Below are 21310 nucleotides of genomic sequence, written 5' to 3'. Positions count from 1 at the left end.
AAAAAAAAACTTAACAATAACAATAGGTTTTCGGCTAAAAGCCGAACACCTAAAAATACATATAAAGTAGTGAGGAAAAAGAACGGTCAGTATGTAAGGGTGGATTACTACACCCTAAACAATGCATTGTATGTATTGCAATTGCAGGGAAACGTGAAAGGATAGGATTGGAGAGCAAGCTGCATCGGAACCATTAACAATAATTTATAAACATACTTTCCCACAATCCGCGCTTCTGAATTGCCAATTCTTTGCTTACGCAGTGAAGCAGAGTCAAATTGGACCAGTCTCACAAGATTTCCCGTCATGTACTAAATTGTTTGTTTTACTTTTACATGTTTGAGTGTAGGCCTTACCAAACCTACTTAACAGGGCAAAATTTCATGGTTCTGATAACCACAAAACTCTGCGATTACGATCACCATTTCCCGCTTACTGTGCAAGCGCGGAATATAATGTGCGAGCTTGGAAGCACGCAGACAAAAGTAATCCATGCTAAGCAGTCTATTTTGCTTGACGTAAGCGCAGAATTCACTGTTTCTGCTAAAGCACTATATCTTTGCTTCCAGAGCAGAGCGTGACATTCGCACAAGATGTTTCATTAAGCAAGACCCCATCATGATAGGCCTGGGCGACTAGTGACAGTACTACTCGACTAGTCGCACCTCAAACCAAACAACGACACTTGTCGAGATAAATTCGTCGTGTGCCCGGCAAAAGGACGTAAGGGAAAGTTCCCGGCGGAAGGACGTAAGCAATTTATGTTAAAATTTGTGTTTCAAGAATTATGAGCGGGAAAGTTTGGTAAATTTGTTGCCATGCAAAAGTCATTCTAGAAAGGTTAAATTCTGCATGGGGAATGGGGAAACATGTCTTCAGGGTAATTCTAGCAAAAGAACAAACAAAAATGACATATTTTTCATGTCAGGAGCCATTTTGTTGCTTACGTCCTTTTGTTACTGGGACGAACTACTTTATGTTCCCGGCAAAAGGGCGTAAGGCCTTACGCCCTTTTGCCGGGCACACGACGAATTACGGATTCTCAAGATTTGTGCCGCAATAGGAATCCTCCGTTTTTATTATTGTTGAATGCAAGGCCCGACGTTGTTCAGATATGATGCATATAAGATCGGTGGCTAAAGTCATTGGACTATTGGTATCCAGCCCTCCGGCTGTAGAATACGGACCTTTGTTTTATAGGTCTCTTGAAATGGAAAAAGTGGATGCATTGAAAGAACACTGTGGCAATTATGACACATTCATGAAGATTACACCAGAAATGAAAGCAGATTTCAGTTGGTGGATTGAAAATCTTCCTCGGCAAAAACGAGACATAACAAAAGGAAATGCAGAGATGTCTATATCATCTGATACCTCAAACAAAGGATGGGGAGGCATTTGTGGAAAGTTGAAGTGCGGGGGAACAAACACACACTTATTGTGATAGGACTATTAATGCGTTTGGGTTTGAGGCAGTATAATACCATGGAGTAGGATTTGAAACCGTGCGTGGTGGAGATAAGATATAGAAGAGTTTGCGGTAACACCATGTAATAATCTCTAAATGAGTTGGGGTGGTTCTGAAAAGAACCGTTGGTTTCAACTCGACGTTTCGATCAGTATGCTCTGATCGTCTTACATGGTGTTACCGCAAACTCTTCTATATACAGTATAATACCATGGAGGTAGAAATGACATGACAACAGTTCAATCTACCCCATCAGTAGACATGCACAAACATGGTTTGACTGCGAACCAATTAAAATTGTGTCACTTGTACTTGAGTCTTTATGTTGCACATGCACATTTCAATCCTACGAAAATCACCGTCTGTGTTAACACAATGAAACACGGTGTCTTCACATTTTATGTCTTCCACTTGTTGGACAAAACACCACCAACAAAATCGTTAAATCCCACCCACGAGGGGGCAAGACGCACGGAGTTCGTTTACCGTCACGTTGGCAACAGACCCTTCGCCCCAGCGTTGCAGGTGCACCGTACAATGGCAACGCACTAGCCCGTGTCAGCGGTCACCAAGGCCCGCCGGGTGACAGCGATCAAAGTACAGGGTATACAATAGAGAGAGAGACACCGCAACATTAGAGGATTGGAGCGTCCCCTTTACAATAATAATAAACTACTCTTTCAAGATGGCGAATGTTGATGCCTTACGACCATATTCTGCAAGAAAGTCTTCGTAAGTACTGAGTTGGAATCCGATGGTCCTTCACATTTACTATCGTTTCGTTCGTCTTAAAGTTTTAACGTCTAAGATTGCATACGACATATCTTATAGTATAGGACTGCAGGTATATGAGAATGAGGTAGGATCGAATCCTACCTCCATGTGAAGAGAAAAGTGATACGTGGTAAAACCATTCTATTTATACTTCCATGGTAAAACGAAGGTAGCCAAACTAAAAATTTGCCTCTTCTGACGTTCGGAATAAAGGAAGTATGACACTAGTAGTCGTCCTCACAAATTATATTCATACCACTACTCTTAAATCACAGGGCCCCATATGTTTATGATTTTCTTCAGATGCGAGTTTGTACATGAACAAACATGAAAATATCTCGACGGTGTCTTTAAAATCGACATTTTTGTTTTCTAGGATGACTTTCTGGTCCCGTCACGACCCAGTCAAACTACCTCAGGGATACACGGACCACTGGACCAAGATGCAGCTAAAGGTATGTGTACAAAAACAAACGCTAGCAAAATTAACATTCACAGAATACGAAACAGAATACAAGAGACATGCATGCAAAAAGCAGAAACATTTTTGAGCAAAGTGGTCAAGCTTAAAAACGTTTTAGAAGAGTGGAGGCGTATCTCGAGTTATTGTTAGGCTACAAAAACAAACGACAACGAAATGAACTCACAAAAATAACACGTAACAGAGTTAGAGACATGCATAGAACTAAATTTGGAGCAAAATGATCAAGCTTAAATAATATTATGGAAGTGTGGGTGGACAATCTCAAATTATAAGGAACTAATAACAAGTCAGAATTAAAGGCAGTGGACACTATTGGTAATTAATCAAAATAAATATTAGCATAAAACCTTGGTAACAAGTAACAAGTGACATAGTTTCCGAGAAAGGAGTAATTTTTCTTGAATTTGATTTCGAAACTTCAGATTTAGAATTTGAGGTCTCGAAATCAACCATCTAAACGCACACAACAGTCAACTTCGTCATTAGTATCTCGCAACTTCAACGACCAATTGGGTTCAAATGTTCACAGGTTCGTTATTTTGTGCATGTTGAGCTCCGTTGAGCTACACCAAGTGAGAAGACTGGTCTTTGACAATTACCAAAGGTGTCCAGTGTCTTTAAGTTACACCACGAACTTCGGAAGACGTGGACTGCAAATCAGGACTAAATGAGTTTTGAAGACGTACATTGTTCCGAAGACTCACTAACAGTCTACAAAATTTGCAAAAAAAAATGTTTTGTATGAATATTATAGTTTTTACCCAAACTGACAATAGCTAAGGGTAACTATAAATTTAAATATTAATAGTAAACTTGCGGGTACAACCATGGGTAAAAACTCTTTTGAAGGAGTGGTGGCTCTGAAAAGAGCCGGTTTGGTCTCGACGTTTCGAACTGTATACTCTGCCCGTCTTCAGGAGAAGAGTATACTGTTCGAAACGTCGAGACCAAACCGGCTCTGTTCAGAGCCACCACTCCTTCAAAAGAGTTTTTACCCATGGTTGTACCCGCAAGTTTACTATTAATATTTATGTTTATAGTTGCCCTTATTCTCCACACCATGCAAAGCTTCAAACACCATTTGACAATAGCATTGTTGCCTTAGCGAAAATGCCACGGGCCCAGTCTAGTCTTGGTTCAACATTGATTTAAAAAGCGGCAACAATATTACCACCGTGGTCAAGTGGTAGCTACGTGACTTTCAATCTGGAGGTTTTGGGTTCGAACTCGGCTCAGCTAACCGCTGATATTGTAATGACTGTTGGATCACAATTAGTACAATTAATAATCATTGACGTTTAACAAACATGTTTGTATGAGACAGATTGACTGTGAAGCTAAGTATTTATTTCCCCGTGTGGAAGCTTTGTTATTTTTTGTAAGTTTGCTCGGAAAATTATCTCAACAAACCAAACAAAATAATAAACGAGAGGTTTCTATGGTCCAAGGTCGAACTTGTAAAATTAATACGGGTTCCTATTAACTTGTTTATCACAAGAAAACTTATCGACAACAATGGAGACTTTGGACCAGAAATATTGACAGTTTAAATGACTAGGCCTACTGTCCTGTGCCCATTTTCACAGATGGCTTGTTTTTTCTCTCAATGTAGCCATGCTGTCAATGCAATGTGTATTTCCACGGTTCAATGTTTGTAACAGCTATGCTTGTGCTGTTTTGTCGCCTACTTCTCATTTTTATTTGTTTGCAGACAATCTATTTTCTTGTTGCACTTGCAGTTGGTATACCGGAAAGGCTTAATATTTTGGGGTCCTTTTTGTAGGATGCTAAACACCATGTCCACAGATTTAAACAAAACTTACACAGTTTGTGAAGATAATGACGGTAGAAAGCTTCCCTTTAATTATACGTGCTTATGGGGTGCTGTAATTTTTGAGAAATGAGTAAAACAATGTCACGAGAATTATTTTCGTGTCACGGTGAGACGACAATTATTTAAGCAAATAAAACGTATTTACCATTTTTAGTATTTTATACCAAAACATGGGATACGTTTTACATGCTAAAATTTAGACGAAAATTATTTGCGTGGCATTGTTTTACTAATTTCTCAAAAACTACATCACCCTTTTGCAAGTAATATTTTAAGATAAGCTTTCTACTAGCATTATCTTCAAAATGTGTAACTTTAATGTAAATCTGTGAAAATTGAATGTGTTTTGTGTTACAAAAAGTAGGCCTACTAATTCAAGCTTACGGTGAAATTGGGCCCTTGCTACCACAAAGCAATTACGTGAGAATCAGGATATCTCACTAATTTTTAATTGTAGGCACAGCACGTTGTTAACCCTGCATCAGGAAAATATCCATTGTTCTAAATTCAAGCAGTCGTTTTAATGAGTAAACAGTTAATTTATTAACTTATAATGACTACTGATTAGAAACGCAAATGCATTGCTCTCTAGTTGAGGATAAACTTATTGTTTTGTACTTTACCGAGTGCAAGTAGTTTTGTTTACTTCCCTGACCGTTCTGCTTACACAAGTTGCATAACAATATTTAGAACCAGGGGATGAGGTTTGGTATGTTTGATGTATCACACAATGAGCCTGCGATTTCCAAGCTATAGACTAGGTATAATCTGGTAGTTGTAGCATTGCAGCGACATTCTATTGGGTCCTGTTGGAATGGAATGTTTGTACAAGCTGATCATGTTTGTTTAGAAACAAAAGCAAACGATTCGCGGGGGCGGTGCGTGAAACTTCCAGCCAATAGGTTGTCGGGTCAGCGTAGTGGTATAGCTTCTCTACCTCTTGGACCCAGTTCGAATCCCGTGGTGGCACTATGTGGATTGGGTTTTCATTCCATTCTGATTGCGTGTGCTTTCCCGGGAATAATTATCCGCGGTTTTCCTCCACTTCAACTATTTCCTTTATCTTCTCTACATGGAGTTCTTGGCTAGTATCGTGATTAATTTAGTTTTCTGAGAGTCTTTGATTCTTAGCCGTAATAAGTAAATTGAATTAAATGAACATGAAATGGGACTGATGTGGAGGCATTGCCACCCCGTCGGGATGCCTGCATCATGCTGGCTAGCGGCTTCGGTTAAAACCCAGAGAACTCAGTCGAGGAGAACTTTCTCGAAAAGGGAAATGGCATGCAAGAGAGAGGGGACAGTATAACCGGCTATAAACGTATCTGTTGGGGAGGGGGGGGGGGGGTCTGGGGTCTTGATGTTTTCTGTGGAAACCTACCCAGCTAACACTTTCCCCTCGGCCAAGTTCCAAAATCACATTCCAAAATTGTTGCTAAACTACCCTTTTTAATATATATAATCGTGTATAATTTTGTTCTTTTTCAGTGTACAACTTTTCAGGTTGCTATGCCATCTGGAAAAGTAGTCAGTCATGGAGGTAAGCTGACGTCATTATGATGACACGATTTAACTTATTTGTTTGAGAAACTTTTTTATCAACTTTTTATCCTCTATAAAATAATACAGCTACGATTGTCAAAAGGCCAAACAATAATGCCGCAAATAAACTACACACATTTTTAATGTCTAAATTTTAAATGTTGTTTGTTATCCTCACCAACAACTTTTTGTAAAAAAAAAAAGAATTTTGGCTTACAAATGACAATTTTTCCAACGTATGCATTTTGTGCCTATTATTGTTTATTGTTCACAAAACTAGTGTTCCAGTTAAAACTGTTCCTTAATTATTTTCTGTACAGGTCTCATGGCTGCTCGAGCACCGAAGAACGAACACGTCGCAAGCTTCGAATACACAAGAAACGGAACACTAAACCGAGTCGGGGATCCAACCTTCACGCAGGTGCTAGTGACCGGTCTGAATGGAACCATGCCAGGGAGTTATGACATGGTTAGGTCGAAACCAAGCAGTGCTAGATCGCTACGGACGACATTCAATGAGAAAGCGCGGGAAGGATTCAACTATTGGCAGATTGACAGACCCAAGCCAACTAAATGTAAGCATGGTGTCTATACAAAATGGTCTAGCCTGAAGTAATTTTGGTGCAAGATGTTGTAGTGGTTCACTTTATACTCTTTATAGCTGAAAATGGTTTTCCAGCATATTTCAGAGGAACGGCTTATTGTGCTGAGCTAGTTTTTTTTTTTTAAGGAGTTTCACTACTCGGTTTTGTAACTGTCTTCCCCCCTTTTGAGAACTTTGGGCAGAATTCCTGGGACACCGGTGGAATACTTTGGGCGTGCAGATGCTGCACGATGCTGATCGTCAACGTCTTCATGACAACAGATGTTTCCGTTCGACCGTACAAACCGACTTACTCAACGTCTTGCGCCAACTGGACTATTAATAATGCGAAGCGTATACACTACAGAACTTGGCGAAAGTTGACGAAAACCTTATGATACGCAAAGTACTTCCAACATTTGAATCAGCGTTTGTACTGAACCTTATCTAAAAACAGCTCATTGAATGTAGTTTTCTTTTGTTTTGTTTTTCAGATGGTCGATATGGAATCGGTGCTAAAAATACAATCCTTGGTGTCGGGAATTCCATCAGGACGTGATGCTTTCATGGATGCAGTAATTTTGAAATCACTTGCAGTGTCTGAGGTTACAACACAACTTGAGAAATATCAAGCCAATTATTATTGATTGAGAACTTGTTTTATTAAGCTGTCCGAAAGCATGGCTTCTTTCAATCGTTGACACGATTGAGTTTCTGTGAGCACCAACGAGTCTGGGTTTGGGGTTAAGCCTGCATGAGTTGGGTTCGTTCACTTATAGGACACAATGTATTCATTGTCGATGTGAAGGTAGGCCTACATCGGGTATCATAATTTTCATTGAGGTAAATTTGTATGTAGTCTTACGTAGCATAAGGACGTCACATGCAGGGCTCAATCACAAAAATCGGGGCCAACATAAAGTCTATACGACAGACTTTTGGATGGACCTTGCATGCACGGTTTATGCAATCCAACATTTTCGTATAACTGCCTCAAATGATTGATGTGTCACCAAAACCACTTCTTATGAAACATTGTAACATAAATTGAACCAATTAAACATGTTGTTTACAGTGTTACTGGCTAAATGCGATAATGGGTTATCGGGTCTCTTTATGCTAATATTTTTTCTAAACTCAGCAAGCGTTATGTGCGTAGGCCTTAGGTAATACATGTAATGGTTGGCGCTTAAATAGGCAGCCTATTCGACACCTTTTAACGCAGATTATTCACTTTATTTTCAGTGCTTGTTGCTCTAGAAAATAGCAAATGCAATTGATGAACTCTCCACGTTTGTTGTGTTTCACGTTTTAAGTTTGTTTCAAACACAATCTGTTAATTTCCCATATTTAAAAACTTATACATGTATTCATTGTTTGTATCGTGTTTTGACAAACATTATTCTTTAATTGAAATGTTTTTTTAAGTGTGAAATATTGTGCGCTGGCGTAAAGTTACTTTTCACGCAACTGATATAGTTTTTGCAGAGAAGGTAGACCGATTTTGATAATGTTTGCAGTATGCCACTTACAGACTGCGCGGTCTGCAGTCACTCATTGAAAGTTCGTTCCGTATACACTGTAAGTGAAAAAGCTCTATTTTTATGGTAGTAGGCCTACAATTTAAAGCCATTATACACTATCGGAACAGGAAAAAAAAGTTCACAGATTTACAAACAACTTACAGGGCTTACAGAAGGTTGTGGTTAAAGTCTTCTCTTGAAATATTATTCCATGAAATGCTTTACTTTTTGAGAAAACATTAACAATAACAATTCTCGACATCGAGAATTTCGGATTGTAAACACATTGTCATGACACGGCGAAACTCCGATGAGCGATTGAGCCTAAATGTTCACATGTTTGCTATTTTATATATAAGTTGTGATAAACGAAGTGTGGGCCTTTTGACAATACTGTTTACCGAAAGTGTCCAATGGCTTTAGAAGGGAAATGATACTTAATATTGTGCAGTGTTCAAAAGACTCGAGTAAAATTTAGTTCGCCGACTTCGTACATGTATACGGATTGTTGGTTGTGGTGAACAGTCGCCACTTCGTGAAAACGGTGTACGATGTGTAAGGTAAGGTATTGACCAAGTATGTGTACAGAAGGTTTTGACCAAGTGCGTGGACAGATTGTGTATCTGGATGTTGGAAGAAAAGTGATCACTTTCGAGACACTTCTTACCAATTGTGTTTTTGTTTGTATGGGCCTTCAAACCCATTTTTTGTTTACGAAGAGAGAATAAATAAACAATAAAAGGAAACAAGTCAAATATCCATAGTGGTTTTTGTTCGTGTGTTTGTTTTTGAAACAATCAGGTCTCCTTTAATTCTGTCATTATTTTCTTGCTACTTTACGAAGCCCATAAGAGTGCAAGCGCAAGTATGAAATAATTATGAAGAATATTATTTTTGACGAATCTTCAGTTTTGGAAGTGCCGGTGTACATCTGTAATTGGCAATTTTGTTTTAAATAATCGACAAGGCAAACTTGTTTGTTAGCCTATTTTTTATAGGCCCTACTTTTTGGTAGTGCATCTTTGGGGAGTCTTGTTTGAAAAAAATCTATTAGCACTAATCTTGTTTCTGAAACAATATTTTGCTAAACATTGATTCCCCAAAAATTTGGTACAATATGAGGGTCTATTAGACATGCAAAAGACAAGATTTGCCAAATAAAATGGGCCCTACAAAATATATATACAAATTTGCTAATTTCCCCCAAAACGAGATTGCAGAACATTCCCCCAAAAACAAAACACGGGATGAGACACCTCATACAATTGGTCATCACGGGGATTTGAACTCAAGACCGGGCATGGCAGATGAGACACAGCGGTATGTGACTCCCTCAGATCCACCAAGTAGGAAAAACTCTGGGCCTCGTATTATTATATATAGCTCAGTTGCTAGAGAGCATCTACCCGGAGTGTCAGGATCAGGGGTCTTGGGTTCAAATCCAATTGAAAAACCCATTTTCTCTCGGTATCACATCCCATGTTTGGTATTTGGTGGTATAGGCACCTACGACCATGAAGTGCTTGTTGTTTTTGCCCAGTGCACATCCATCAACATATAAAAATGTGTACGGTAACTTACTACCATCCCAGTGCCTTTGGGAGTGACTTCTCGGCGCACGCAAGTCGTGTTCCCCGAAAGAAGAATTGAACATTCATGAAATTGCAAAAAAGCAAATACACAATGTACTTGCAATTGGCATGGCTTTCGTACAATGGCGATTTTCGATTGAGCCCAAATGTTCACAGGTTTGTTATTTTACGCCTATTTTGCGATACACCAACTTATGAGAATATAGGTCCTTCTATACTGTTTATGCGCCAAAATATCAGCTCTCGATAGACCCACCTTCTATCGAGTGTTGACGTTTTGTTTGGGTCAAAGGTCGTAAACAATCTGCACACGTGTGCGCGCTACATACTGCGGGAAACATCTTGCATGTCTTGCATTGCAACAACACGGGGTTGTGCAGCTCGGCGTAATTTCTTCAATAAGTATTCATTGGAATGGAGGAAAATAAAACGTTTTATTTGGGAGCAACAGTTGCTACTGGATTCGAAAGAACAGCCCAAGATGAATGCACAGAGAAACTTGGCCCAGAAGCCAATGCCTGCAGTGGTAGGGGAAGGATTTATTTCCAACTCTGCAGAAGTCAGTTGAAGAAGGTAGACACAAAGTGATATTTGTAGGCCAAAAGACGTATATTTCCGACAGTTTAACTTTTTTGTAAAAATATTTGTTATATCCCCTCGTACTCAGTTTTCACGGCATTATGCCTTTTTCTTTGAATTGAGAAAAAATAATGATGCCATGATCAGCCGATGCCCTAATTATCTTCATTATGAAGTATGCAAACAAAACTTGATTGATGGACATTGAAATGTTCACACCACACACCGATCTTCGATGACTTCAACCATAGAGTAATGCTTCAACTAACCCCATTTCATTTGTTTTGAGTTTTTCCTGTTTTCACGGCAAACGAGAAAGTATGGTTTCCCGGTGAAGCTATATATGGAAGAAACATCTGCAGTGTTCTTTGAGACTCTGTGTATGACTATAGAGCCAACAGTTGTCTTCATTTTCTTCAAAATATAAAATTTACCACTGTAACTTGCAAAAAAAATAAAAAATAATACAAAGGGTGAATAATTACTGGCTTTCAAATCTGATTTTTATTTATTTTTTAAATTTGTTTTTCTTAAAATTTATAATAAAGCGTGTAAATAAACAGTGATAACTGAATCAACAAGCTGATGTTTAAATTTTAATATTAATAATAATATTAATATGAGGGTTAAAAAATTAAAAATTTACCAAAATATTAGAAAATGATATAAGGCACATGGCTTCTTTAAGCCTCTGTATATTTTTCCAGAATGCTCAGCAAAATATTCAGTCACATAATTTAATCATCATGAATTGTGACTTGAACTAGTGTTTAATGTAGTTGCGATAACGTAACCCTCCTCCCGACGGCCGCCAGGCTGGAGGGTTACGAGATTGTTTCGAGCGGCAACGATTAATCTGGTCCAACACGTACAATTTCGACAGCTAGTCACCAGATTTGCCCCATTTTTACCACTTTCAAAAATCATGACACAAATTCTGAGGGTACGAAATTAATCCGCAATATCTAATGCAGCCTGCCATAATACTCAAAACACCATTTAGGAAATATTTCGAAGAAAAATGGACAAAAACTTACCAGATCCCGGAGCGAATTCCCAGGCTCAAATTTTTAGTCTGTCGCATCGCTTTACAAACGCATTATTTTGTTGTTTGGCTAAACCGTTCTGTAAAAGGGGTGTTACAATGTTGCAGTGCTGCAGTGCGTGCATGCCATTATGAGTGAATGGCGTGCAATGCAAACGGACAGCGCGCACACGCACTGCAACAACTTTGTAAAAACATTTTCAAATGTGATAAATTCCTTGGCTGCATGTATAACATTATTACAAGGAGGTTTTTGGATAGAAATTATTACAACAAAAGTTGTTGTCAAAACCTGGCTCAACTATAAGATGTTGTTAATTGTTGAATATTTTCCGTTTTTTCAGGCATTGGACCTTCGAAGTATTGATCATTTGTTTGTCGTGGTTAAACGGCTTAAAGCCCTGGATCTACAACAAAGCAAGGTAGTTGTTATGTATGACTTGGATTAAGCATCAAAATCATTGAATGTCCGAACCACAATGCCTTGAAGAATTTAGTTTATGTTAATTTAAATTCAGTTCTGAACCTCCCACAGGAGATAGGAAAATTATAATAACTCAGATGATCTCAACAATGTATGATTAGGAGAAACAAGTCTATTATGGAATTTGAGGCATTGCATGGTGAGGTATCAATGTATGGTTTGCGTTAACAGCATGTGTATATCAACTTGCTGGGCAGATTTTGTTCTTTTCTATGAAACAAGTCCGCGGAGTAGATTTTCAGAATTAAAAAAACTGTCCTCACACTTTAATAACTGCTACCTGGGCTGGAGCTAGAACATCCGCCGGGACGTACTACTTTAGCTTCTAATGGATAGTTATTAACTTCACTACAGTGGAGTGAGTTCTTAATCAACGTTTCGACTAGCTTGCTCAAGTTATTATCACCAGGAGACTTGAGGAACAAGTCTTTACAAAGGAGGAGCCATATGAAATGTCAGCATTTTTTCCTTTTCTTTTGTAAAACTAAACATTTCAAAAACCTTTCTTGTTTGTTGAGTTCAAGCAAAGAAAATGTCTGAATTATTCTTAAACTTGTTTACTAAAAGATGTTATTATTTATTATATTTAGGATAAATCCCTTGATGAACTTTGTTGCCATCTGACCCATTCAGACTGGGAGCAGTCAGTGGAAGTATGGACGCTCTTCAAGGGACTGGACTTCACCCCGACTGTCTTGGAGAGCTTTCTCTCGTCCTCAAGAACCAACGGAAATACATCCAGCATCGATGAAACTTCAAATGATAAACCTAGTGATTGTTCTTCCGAGAGTGACACATTAGATAGTGTACCCATCCAAGGGACTCTGGATGCACAGCCAGCACACCCATCGCTACCTGAGAACCCACCCTATCTACCCACATTTCGGGTGACTGGGCACCGCGTCGGCGATCGGCATAACTTCTCCTCTCAGGAAGCAGCCAGTAAGATGGGAGAGCATCTGATCCGTCGCTACGGCTGGCCTGTCAAGATGAAGAAGTTTGACATGGAGGTACTGGTGAATGTGAACAACGATGACGCAACGATTGGCATTAATCTGACGGAGGAAAGCTTGCATAAGAGAAATATTATCCACTTTGGTCCAACAACTCTTCGGTCAACACTGGCCCACTGTATGCTGAGGTATTATAATGTGTGCATTATTGTTTTTGTTTTTTTAAGAAGTCAATTGAACTCTAAGCTTGTGAAGGGTTACAACTATTTCATGGCATTGTGGCAGAGAGATTAGTTGAGAAAATTCATTTCATTTTAACTTTCTTTCTTTCTGTCCGACCATTTCTAATATCGTCCATTTGTTGAATACTAGATAAACTATGCAAGCCTACAAGTATGATTTAATATGTATTATAACACACCTCTTGCTTGTTCTGTATTCTGGTTGGCTGAAACACGGTCACGTGTATGCTAGTGATCGCGAGCGCAAGTTTTGCGGGAATAGTACCAGAGCGGGCACTAGTCTTTAAAAATAGTGCCCGCGGTAACAGCGCCCTCTCTTGACTTGAACTGTGAACAACAACTACAAAACTCCTTTTTCTGTTCTTATTTGACATTTAAGATCGAGTTGTGTTATAATACACATATTGACTGGCATAATTCGTTAACTAGTGTACGTCTATTCCCTCTTGGGCCTGTGAGTGACCAGAAGAGGGGCCTATTTCCCTCTGGTCACTCAAAGTCCCTCGTGGGTATAGACGTATTCTAGTTACCTCGTTGCCAGTCAATATGTGTATAGTATACATCTACACAGTCCACAGTCAACCCTCCTACTGTCTGACTATTCAATATTATCTACTGTGGTTTTGATTATGGTAATATAAGCCTAGGCAACACGGTCATATAAAACTAGCAGGGTTGAGGCTGTATCGCATGGCCACGACCATGAACCAAAATACTGTATCAACACTCAAATAAACCACATTACAAAGTTGACATTCGTGGTAAAGCCTACTTTTATGTTGCCCTGAAAATGAGAGACTTTTTGTCTTTACTTCTTTTTACAGAGTTGAAGTTTTTTCATTTTTTTGTTCAGATTAGGTGAGCCACAACCGGGGGACGTTATATGTGATCCAATGTGTGGTGGTGGCTCTATACCATTAGAGGTAAGAAGTTGGTTTGGTTTATTTCCAGATATAAATAGGTATAACACACATTGAATACAAATAGAATACAGATGGAACAACACATCTATCTCTTTCATTAGGTAAAAGAAAATAACAAGAACAGACTTGCTGATCAAGCCTAGCCATTAACACATTGCAATGGAATGTTTTTTAAAATTTGTTATGCAAGTCGCCCAAAACAAGGCTAAAAAGCCACTCTAGGTTAAGGGCTACAAGGAAGAAAACATAGGCATGCAGAAACTCAGTGGAGCTGAAGGTAGGAATTGACATTCCTCTTAAAAGATGGAAGATCATAGGATGATGGGAAACGTGCACCAGGCAAGGAGTTCCAAAGAGATGCAGTACGAGGGAAAAAGCTACTGGAGTAGCTCTTTGCTCTACATCTCGGCACAGCCACAGTATAAGGATGAGAACAAGCAGATAGTCCGGTCTCGCGCTCAAACATCCTGACAGGAGGAACAAGGTTGGATAGACTGGTGGAACATTTACCATGGAAATATTCCATATTAGACAGGGATGCTGTTGAACACTGAGCTAGCCAGCCAGACTATGTGGAGAAAACTTTGAGTGGTTCTGAATTGTTCTAACTGGCATTCAGACAGTGGACCACTGTTAACCACTTCACATCAGATGAAGGGTATATCAGGCCATTTTTTTGAGAATTTTGTTGGTCGCCTATAACAACTTTTGAAGCACCCAAAACTTTTTGCACAGCTGATGTAAATATTTACCAACCATTCGATTGTACCATTCTACTGTGCCAGGCTTCTTCATTTAACCCTTACAAAGAGGGATAAAGGGTACTTGAAATCGTGCTTGTAATCTCACTTTTCTGTTAATCTGAAGGTCATGTTCAAACTCGGCTTCAAGTCAATAGTCTTTGTTCAACCCAAAATTATTCAAAATTTACAGAGTATAATTCCCATTGTGGTTTGTTACTTGAACATGAACGCATAACACGTTAGTCTGACATGCCGTCATAAACGCTCACAAGTATTTTGAATTTGTGGCTGAAACCATTTCAGTGTGATGAGTCAAATTAACTTGTATTAAATCCCAGGGAGCCTTGAATTGGGGAAGCTACTTCTTAGGAGGTGACAACCACGACATCGCCTGTGTTCATTCCAGAGATAACGTGGCAGCTATGAATGAAAAGAGACAATCACAAGGAAGGTATGGACAGTTTGTATAAACACCATCTGCACAGAGTTTTATTTTCTGCACGCTTTACAACAATGTATGGGACTGCAAAGCTCCTGAGCTTGTTGGAAAACACATTATAAGACTTGCATACTCTCTTTGTTGCCAAGAGTCTTGTTTTCTTGTTGTCCTACTATTGTTTCCAACTGATTTAGTTAATTAGCGTTGTTTACTTTAGTAGCGAGATGTCGAGTTGATCAGGGCCCAATTTCATGGCTCCGCTTACCGCTGTATTGTGGGCTTTGGATCACCATTCTCCACTTACTGCGCTAGCTGTGTAAGCGAAGAACGCCTGTTAACACGGAGTAAGCACATGCACTTGTAAGCAAACATTCCTTGCTAACCTGTGAAATATGCTTGACGTTTAAAACAAGCAGAATTCCTGTAGAATTCCTGTAGATTTTACTGGGACTGAGCGTTAGATGATCTTGTATTGTATATTGTAATGTATTGGTGTACTTCTCCATTTGTCTTCCATTGATGTTTGTATTTGTGTATTTTCAGTGGCTGTCTACGCATGGATGTCATACAGTGGGATGTAACCAACCTACCCCTGAGGACCAACTCACTTGACGTCATTGTATCGGACATGGTGGGTATTCTACAGTGCTGTTAATTCTATAGACACAAAGTTTGTTTACACTGCGTAACATTAACTTACTTATCCCTACTACTCTATGACCATTCAATGTAATCTACTGTTGTGTTGAATGATAGGATCTGTTCCAGCCTGGGATATGATATCATGTTGTGAATGCATACACAAAACACAAGTCAACCCTCCTACTGTCTGACCATTCAATACCATCCATTGATGTGTACAATGATATAAGCTGTGCCTCCCTTCAACATGGGATGAAAGTATTACACAGTACACAGTGAAACCTCCCACTGTTTGACCATCCAATACCATCCATCCATGAGATGAAAGCATTACACAGTACACAGTCAACCCTCCCACTGTTTGACCATCCGATACCATCCATCCATCCATGAGATGAAAGCATTACACAGTACACAGTGAAACCTCCCACTGTTTGACCATCCGATACCATCCATCCATGAGATGAAAGCATTACACAGTACACAGTCAACCCTCCCACTGTTTGACCATCCAATACCATCCATCCATGAGATGAAAGCATTACACAGTACACAGTGAAACCTCCCACTGTTTGACCATCCAATACCATCCATCCATGAGATGAAAGCATTACACAGTACACAGTCAGCCCTCTCACTGTTTGACCATCCAATACCATCCATCCACGAGATGAAAGCATTACACAGTACACAGTCAACCCTCCCACTGTTTGACCATCCGATACCATCCATCCATGAGATGAAAGCATTACACAGTACAAAGTCAACCCTCCCACTGTTTGACCATCCAATACCATCCATCCATGAGATGAAAGCATTACACAGTACAAAGTCAACCCTCCCACTGTTTGACCATCCGATACCATCCATTCATGGGATGAAAGTATTACACAGTACACAGTGAAACCTCCCACTGTTTGACCATCCAATACCATCCATCCATGAGATGAAAGCATTACACAGTACACAGTCAACCCTCCCACTGTGTTACCATCCAATACCATCCATCCATGAGATGAAAGCATTACACAGTACAAAGTCAACCCTCCCACTGTTTGACCATCCAATACCATCCATCCATGAGATGAAAGCATTACACAGTACACAGTCAACCCTCCCACTGTGTTACCATCCAATACCATCCATCCATGAGATGAAAGCATTACACAGTACAAAGTCAACCCTCCCACTGTTTGACCATCCAATACCATCCATCCATGAGATGAAAGCATTACACAGTACACAGTCAACCCTCCCACTGTTTGACCATCCAATACCATCCATCCATGAGATGAAAGCATTACACAGTACACAGTGAAACCTCCCACTGTTTGACCATCCAATACCATCCATCCATGAGATGAAAGCATTACACAGTACACAGTCAACCCTCCCACTGTTTGACCATCCAATACCATCCATCCATGGGATGAAAGCATTACACAGTACACAGTCAACCCTCCCACTGTTTGACCATCCAATACCATCCATCCATGGGATGAAAGCATTACACAGTACACAGTCAACCCTCCCACTGTTTGACCATCCAATACCATCCATCCATGAGATGAAAGCATTACACAGTACAAAGTCAGCCCTCCCACTGTTTGACCATCCGATACCATCCATTCATGGGATGGAAGCATTACACAGTACACAGTCAACCCTCCCACTGTTTGACCATCCAATACCATCCATCCATGAGATGAAAGCTATACACAGTACACAGTCAACCCTCCCACTGTTTGACTGTTCAAAACATCAGTTGAATGGTTTCAAATGGTTCGTCTACTGTTGGAATAATCTTACCAAGAGAAAAAGTGTTTTAATGGGCTTTTAGTTTGTGTGGGTATCTTTTTGTTTGCTCAGTTAGTTTGCCATTTTCTTCAGAGTCAAGTAAAATAAACACAAATATGCATTACCTCCTTATAACTACAAATCATTTTCAATTTAATTATCATTTTAAGTTAATTGACTTGTCTCATGTTGATTTCATGTCCTCTTTGCCAATCGATTTGATTTCTGCTGTAATGGGCCAACAAACAGCCATTTGGTAAACGGTAAGCCATTTCTCCTTATGCCTAAAGAGTTCTTTTTTACTGTACTCATGAATCGGTAGGGGAAGCACTGTGTACACAGAACTTTTCATCTGGGCCCAATTTTATAAATTCTTTAAAGCCATTGGACACTTTCGGTAAACAGTGTTGTCGAAGGCCCACACTTCTTGTACCACAACTTAAATATAAAATAACAAACCTGTGAAAATTTAGGCTCAATCGGTCATCGGAGTTGGGAGAAAATAACAGGAAATCCCCCCCTTGTTTCCCGACGTTTCGCCGTATCATGACATGTGTTTAAAATAAATCCGTAATTCTCGCTATCGAGAATTGATATTGGTTTAATGTTTTCTCAAAAAGTATGCCATTTCATGGCATAATATTTCAAGATAAGTCTTTCACCATTACCTTCTGTAAACCCTGTAAATTATTTGTAAATTTTTAATTTTTTTTTCTGTACCGAAATTGTATAATGGCTTTAAGCACAAACTTGCTAAGCACAAACAAATCTTGCTACGCATATACAGATTATTAGCCAACCTGCCATACAGTTAACATTGCTGCCAATGGCGCTGCAATCATGTATTTCCTTGGCAAAGAAGTCAAAGCCCAGGGTTGGATTGAGACCAAACAAATAAAAAGGTTCTAATATTGAACTTGATTTGTGTTTGAAGGATGGGAAGTCGATTGAACAACTGGGAGTTGTATCGTCGTAGTTTACTTGAGATGGGGCGAGTCTGTCGTCAGGGGAGTGGAAGAGCTGTGCTTCTCACTCAGGATAAGAAGTGTATGGCAAAGGTAAGACCTGCAGGATGTTTTCAATAAAAGCAGAGAATACCTTTGGTTTTTGGAACCAATTGATTACTTTAATCCTATAATAAATGACAGGGATGTGATAAGCTTAAAAGTTTCATCTTTGAGAAGATAAGGCCGCTTCCATTGGACAATCTCAAAGTCAATGGTAATCTTTTGAAGGGGCATCAAAGTCAATATTGGTGCAACAGAGGGCATGGCTACTTTGTCCTCTGTAGTTCAAAGCTTGTTGTTGTTTTCAGATTCCTTTGTATGATAAGCTTGGGCGATATTGCTTTTAATATCCCACGATGTATCGTCAACAAAATATCGCGATTTTGTCTTCAAGTACGCGCTAATCCTCCAATCAGATTCGCTGAATGGAGTGGTGATAAAAACCTATATTGCACGGCTAATATCACTACCTGCATCTTGTATGTTCTATGTCACGCGCCAAGCTTGCTTGAAGATAAACAGGTTATCACACGCGCACTCATGGAAATCCGGAAAATGTAGCTCGTCTGCAAAATCAATCAAAAGAACCATCTCTGCCCTCACGGGTACCCATTTACCCCTGGGTGGAGAGAAGCATGTAATTATAAGTGTGTTGCTTTGGGACACAAATTCCAGGACTCGAACCCACACTCTGCTGAACATAAGCACCAGAGCTTGAGTTCGGTGTTCTTATCCACTCAGCCACGACCCCCTTCCTAAACAGAGAACTCGTCTTTTTCTCCTTCTGATTTGCAAAACTTTTTTAATAATTTCAGATTCTTTTCAAAGTGAGTTCAGTCTGGAGGAAGAAGGTCCAACTAGTCATTAACATCGGTGGATTGTATGCGTGTGTTTACGTGTTGAAGAGACGAGGTAAGACCGAGGAGGCTTCAAAACAAGAGGCTGACTCTTCTAGCCAGTCTGAACACACTTCAAAACAAGAGGCTGACTCTTCTAGCCAGTCTGAACACACTTCAAAACAAGAGGCTGACTCTTCTAGTCAGTCTTAACATGCTTCAAAACAAGAGGCTGACCCTACTAGCAAGCCCGCAGATTCACAGGAAGCCACAACAGCACAAACAAGCTGAACTTTCACCAAGACTTTCCCAAGGAGTTTAACGGTGATGAAGATAGAGCGCACCACAATGAGCAAGTTTGATCAAGGACTTATGGTTGACTGGTTGTTGGTTATGAAGCAGATGAAAACTGAAGTTGAACTGGAACATGTCAAAGTGACCATAAAATGGGGGAGGCCGGTTTGCCTGGACGAGTTCATGGAAGCCACTGATGCCTTTTTAAATAACTTGACCACGACAATATTTTGGGAAATGTTTTTTGAAAACATTGAAATTACTTTTCCTGAAAATACTTGAAATATCAAAAGCTATGAAAAATGCAATTCCGTACGAAAAGGCACCAAAGCTTCATTCAAGAGAAAGAGATCACATAAAATTAAACAATTTCAATGGCAGAATATTGTATCAAGTTTGGGTCAATTTTTGAAGTTGCAATTTTAGGCTCTGAAATGATGCAGTAAAGACATATGAATATTTGGAAAATTCAGTTTAAAGGCAGTGGACACTATTGGTAATTACTCAAAATAATTATTAGCATAAAACCTTTCTTGGTGACGAGTAATGGGTAGAGGTTGATGGTATAAAACATTATGAGAACTGCTCCCTCTGAAGTGCCATAGTTTTCGAGAAAGAAGTAATTTTCCACGAATTTGATTTCGAGACCTCAGATTTAGAACTTGAGGTCTCGATATCAACCATCTAAACGCATACAACTTCATGTGACAAGGGTGTTTTTTTTCTTTCACTATTATCTCGCAAGTTCGATGACCGATTGAGCTCACATTTTCACAGGTTTATTATTTTACGCATATGTTGAGATGCACCAACTGTGAAGGCTAGTCTTTGACAATTACCAATAGTGTCCACTGCCTTTAAAACAAATCACAAGGGGCAAGTTTGGGCCAATACTGAAGTTGCAATTTTAGGCTGTGAAATGATGCAGTATGCTCTCCTGATGGCTTTTTATGTAACTTGACCCAGGGTATAAGCTATATTTAGGGAACTTTATTATGGATATTTAAGAAGTAGGCAAACGATTTAAAAAATCACAAGGGGCAAGTCCAGCAATTTAATATAATTTGAAGTTGCAATTTTAGGCTCTGTAATGAGGTAGTAGGCTCTACTGATGCCTTTTTATGCAATTTGAAACATTGTATCATGGGAAATATTATTTTTGGGGAAAACCTAATTGTGCTTGAAAAATCTTTTTATGTTTAAAACAATAAGAAATGTGTTTCTTGTTATAAAATATGGCATCATTAAGAATTCCTTTAATCTTTGTTGTATTTCAGAAATAAAATACTTTCAATAACAAATTTTAATGTCATCAGAGACAGTTTATTCCGTCAAAAATATATTTGAAAGACAATTAATAAAATTCACAAAATATAATATTACAACTTAAAAAACCATACAACTTTTGGTGATTTAGCGCACACCTTGAACAAACTGTTGATAAATAAGTATAGAACATTTGTCTACATCAGTGGCAAATGTGTCTCTACTCAAAATGGGGCGGATGGGGACGTAAAAGAACACAA

At 39.2% G+C, this 21310-nt stretch overlaps 2 protein-coding genes across 2 annotated transcripts; both read left to right on the top strand.

Annotated features, from left to right (window-relative positions):
* The first annotated feature begins 2095 nt into the window (after positions 1-2095).
* Positions 2096-8369, top strand: LOC117307099. The gene is made up of 5 exons (XM_033791758.1): positions 2096-2200; positions 2619-2697; positions 6049-6100; positions 6423-6677; positions 7180-8369. Exons 1-5 carry the CDS (start codon positions 2154-2156, stop codon positions 7242-7244), a joined length of 498 nt encoding a protein of 165 aa, XP_033647649.1. The 5' UTR covers positions 2096-2153; the 3' UTR covers positions 7245-8369.
* A 1678-nt stretch (positions 8370-10047) lies between these two features.
* Positions 10048-20326, top strand: LOC117307442 (THUMP domain-containing protein 3-like). Its single transcript, XM_033792194.1, has 9 exons — positions 10048-10373; positions 11769-11846; positions 12499-13049; positions 13957-14026; positions 15108-15220; positions 15752-15839; positions 17897-17910; positions 18582-18705; positions 19470-20326. The coding sequence occupies exons 1-9, from the start codon at positions 10215-10217 to the stop codon at positions 19701-19703; spliced, it is 1431 nt and encodes a 476-aa protein (XP_033648085.1). The 5' UTR covers positions 10048-10214; the 3' UTR covers positions 19704-20326.
* The last annotated feature ends 984 nt before the right edge of the window (positions 20327-21310 follow it).

Source organism: Asterias rubens, chromosome 2 (genome assembly GCF_902459465.1).
Source record: "Asterias rubens chromosome 2, eAstRub1.3, whole genome shotgun sequence".
Lineage (NCBI taxonomy): Eukaryota > Metazoa > Echinodermata > Asteroidea > Forcipulatida > Asteriidae > Asterias > Asterias rubens.
The sequence above is the reverse complement of the archived record's forward strand: the minus strand, read 5'-3'. Positions and strand labels throughout refer to the sequence as shown.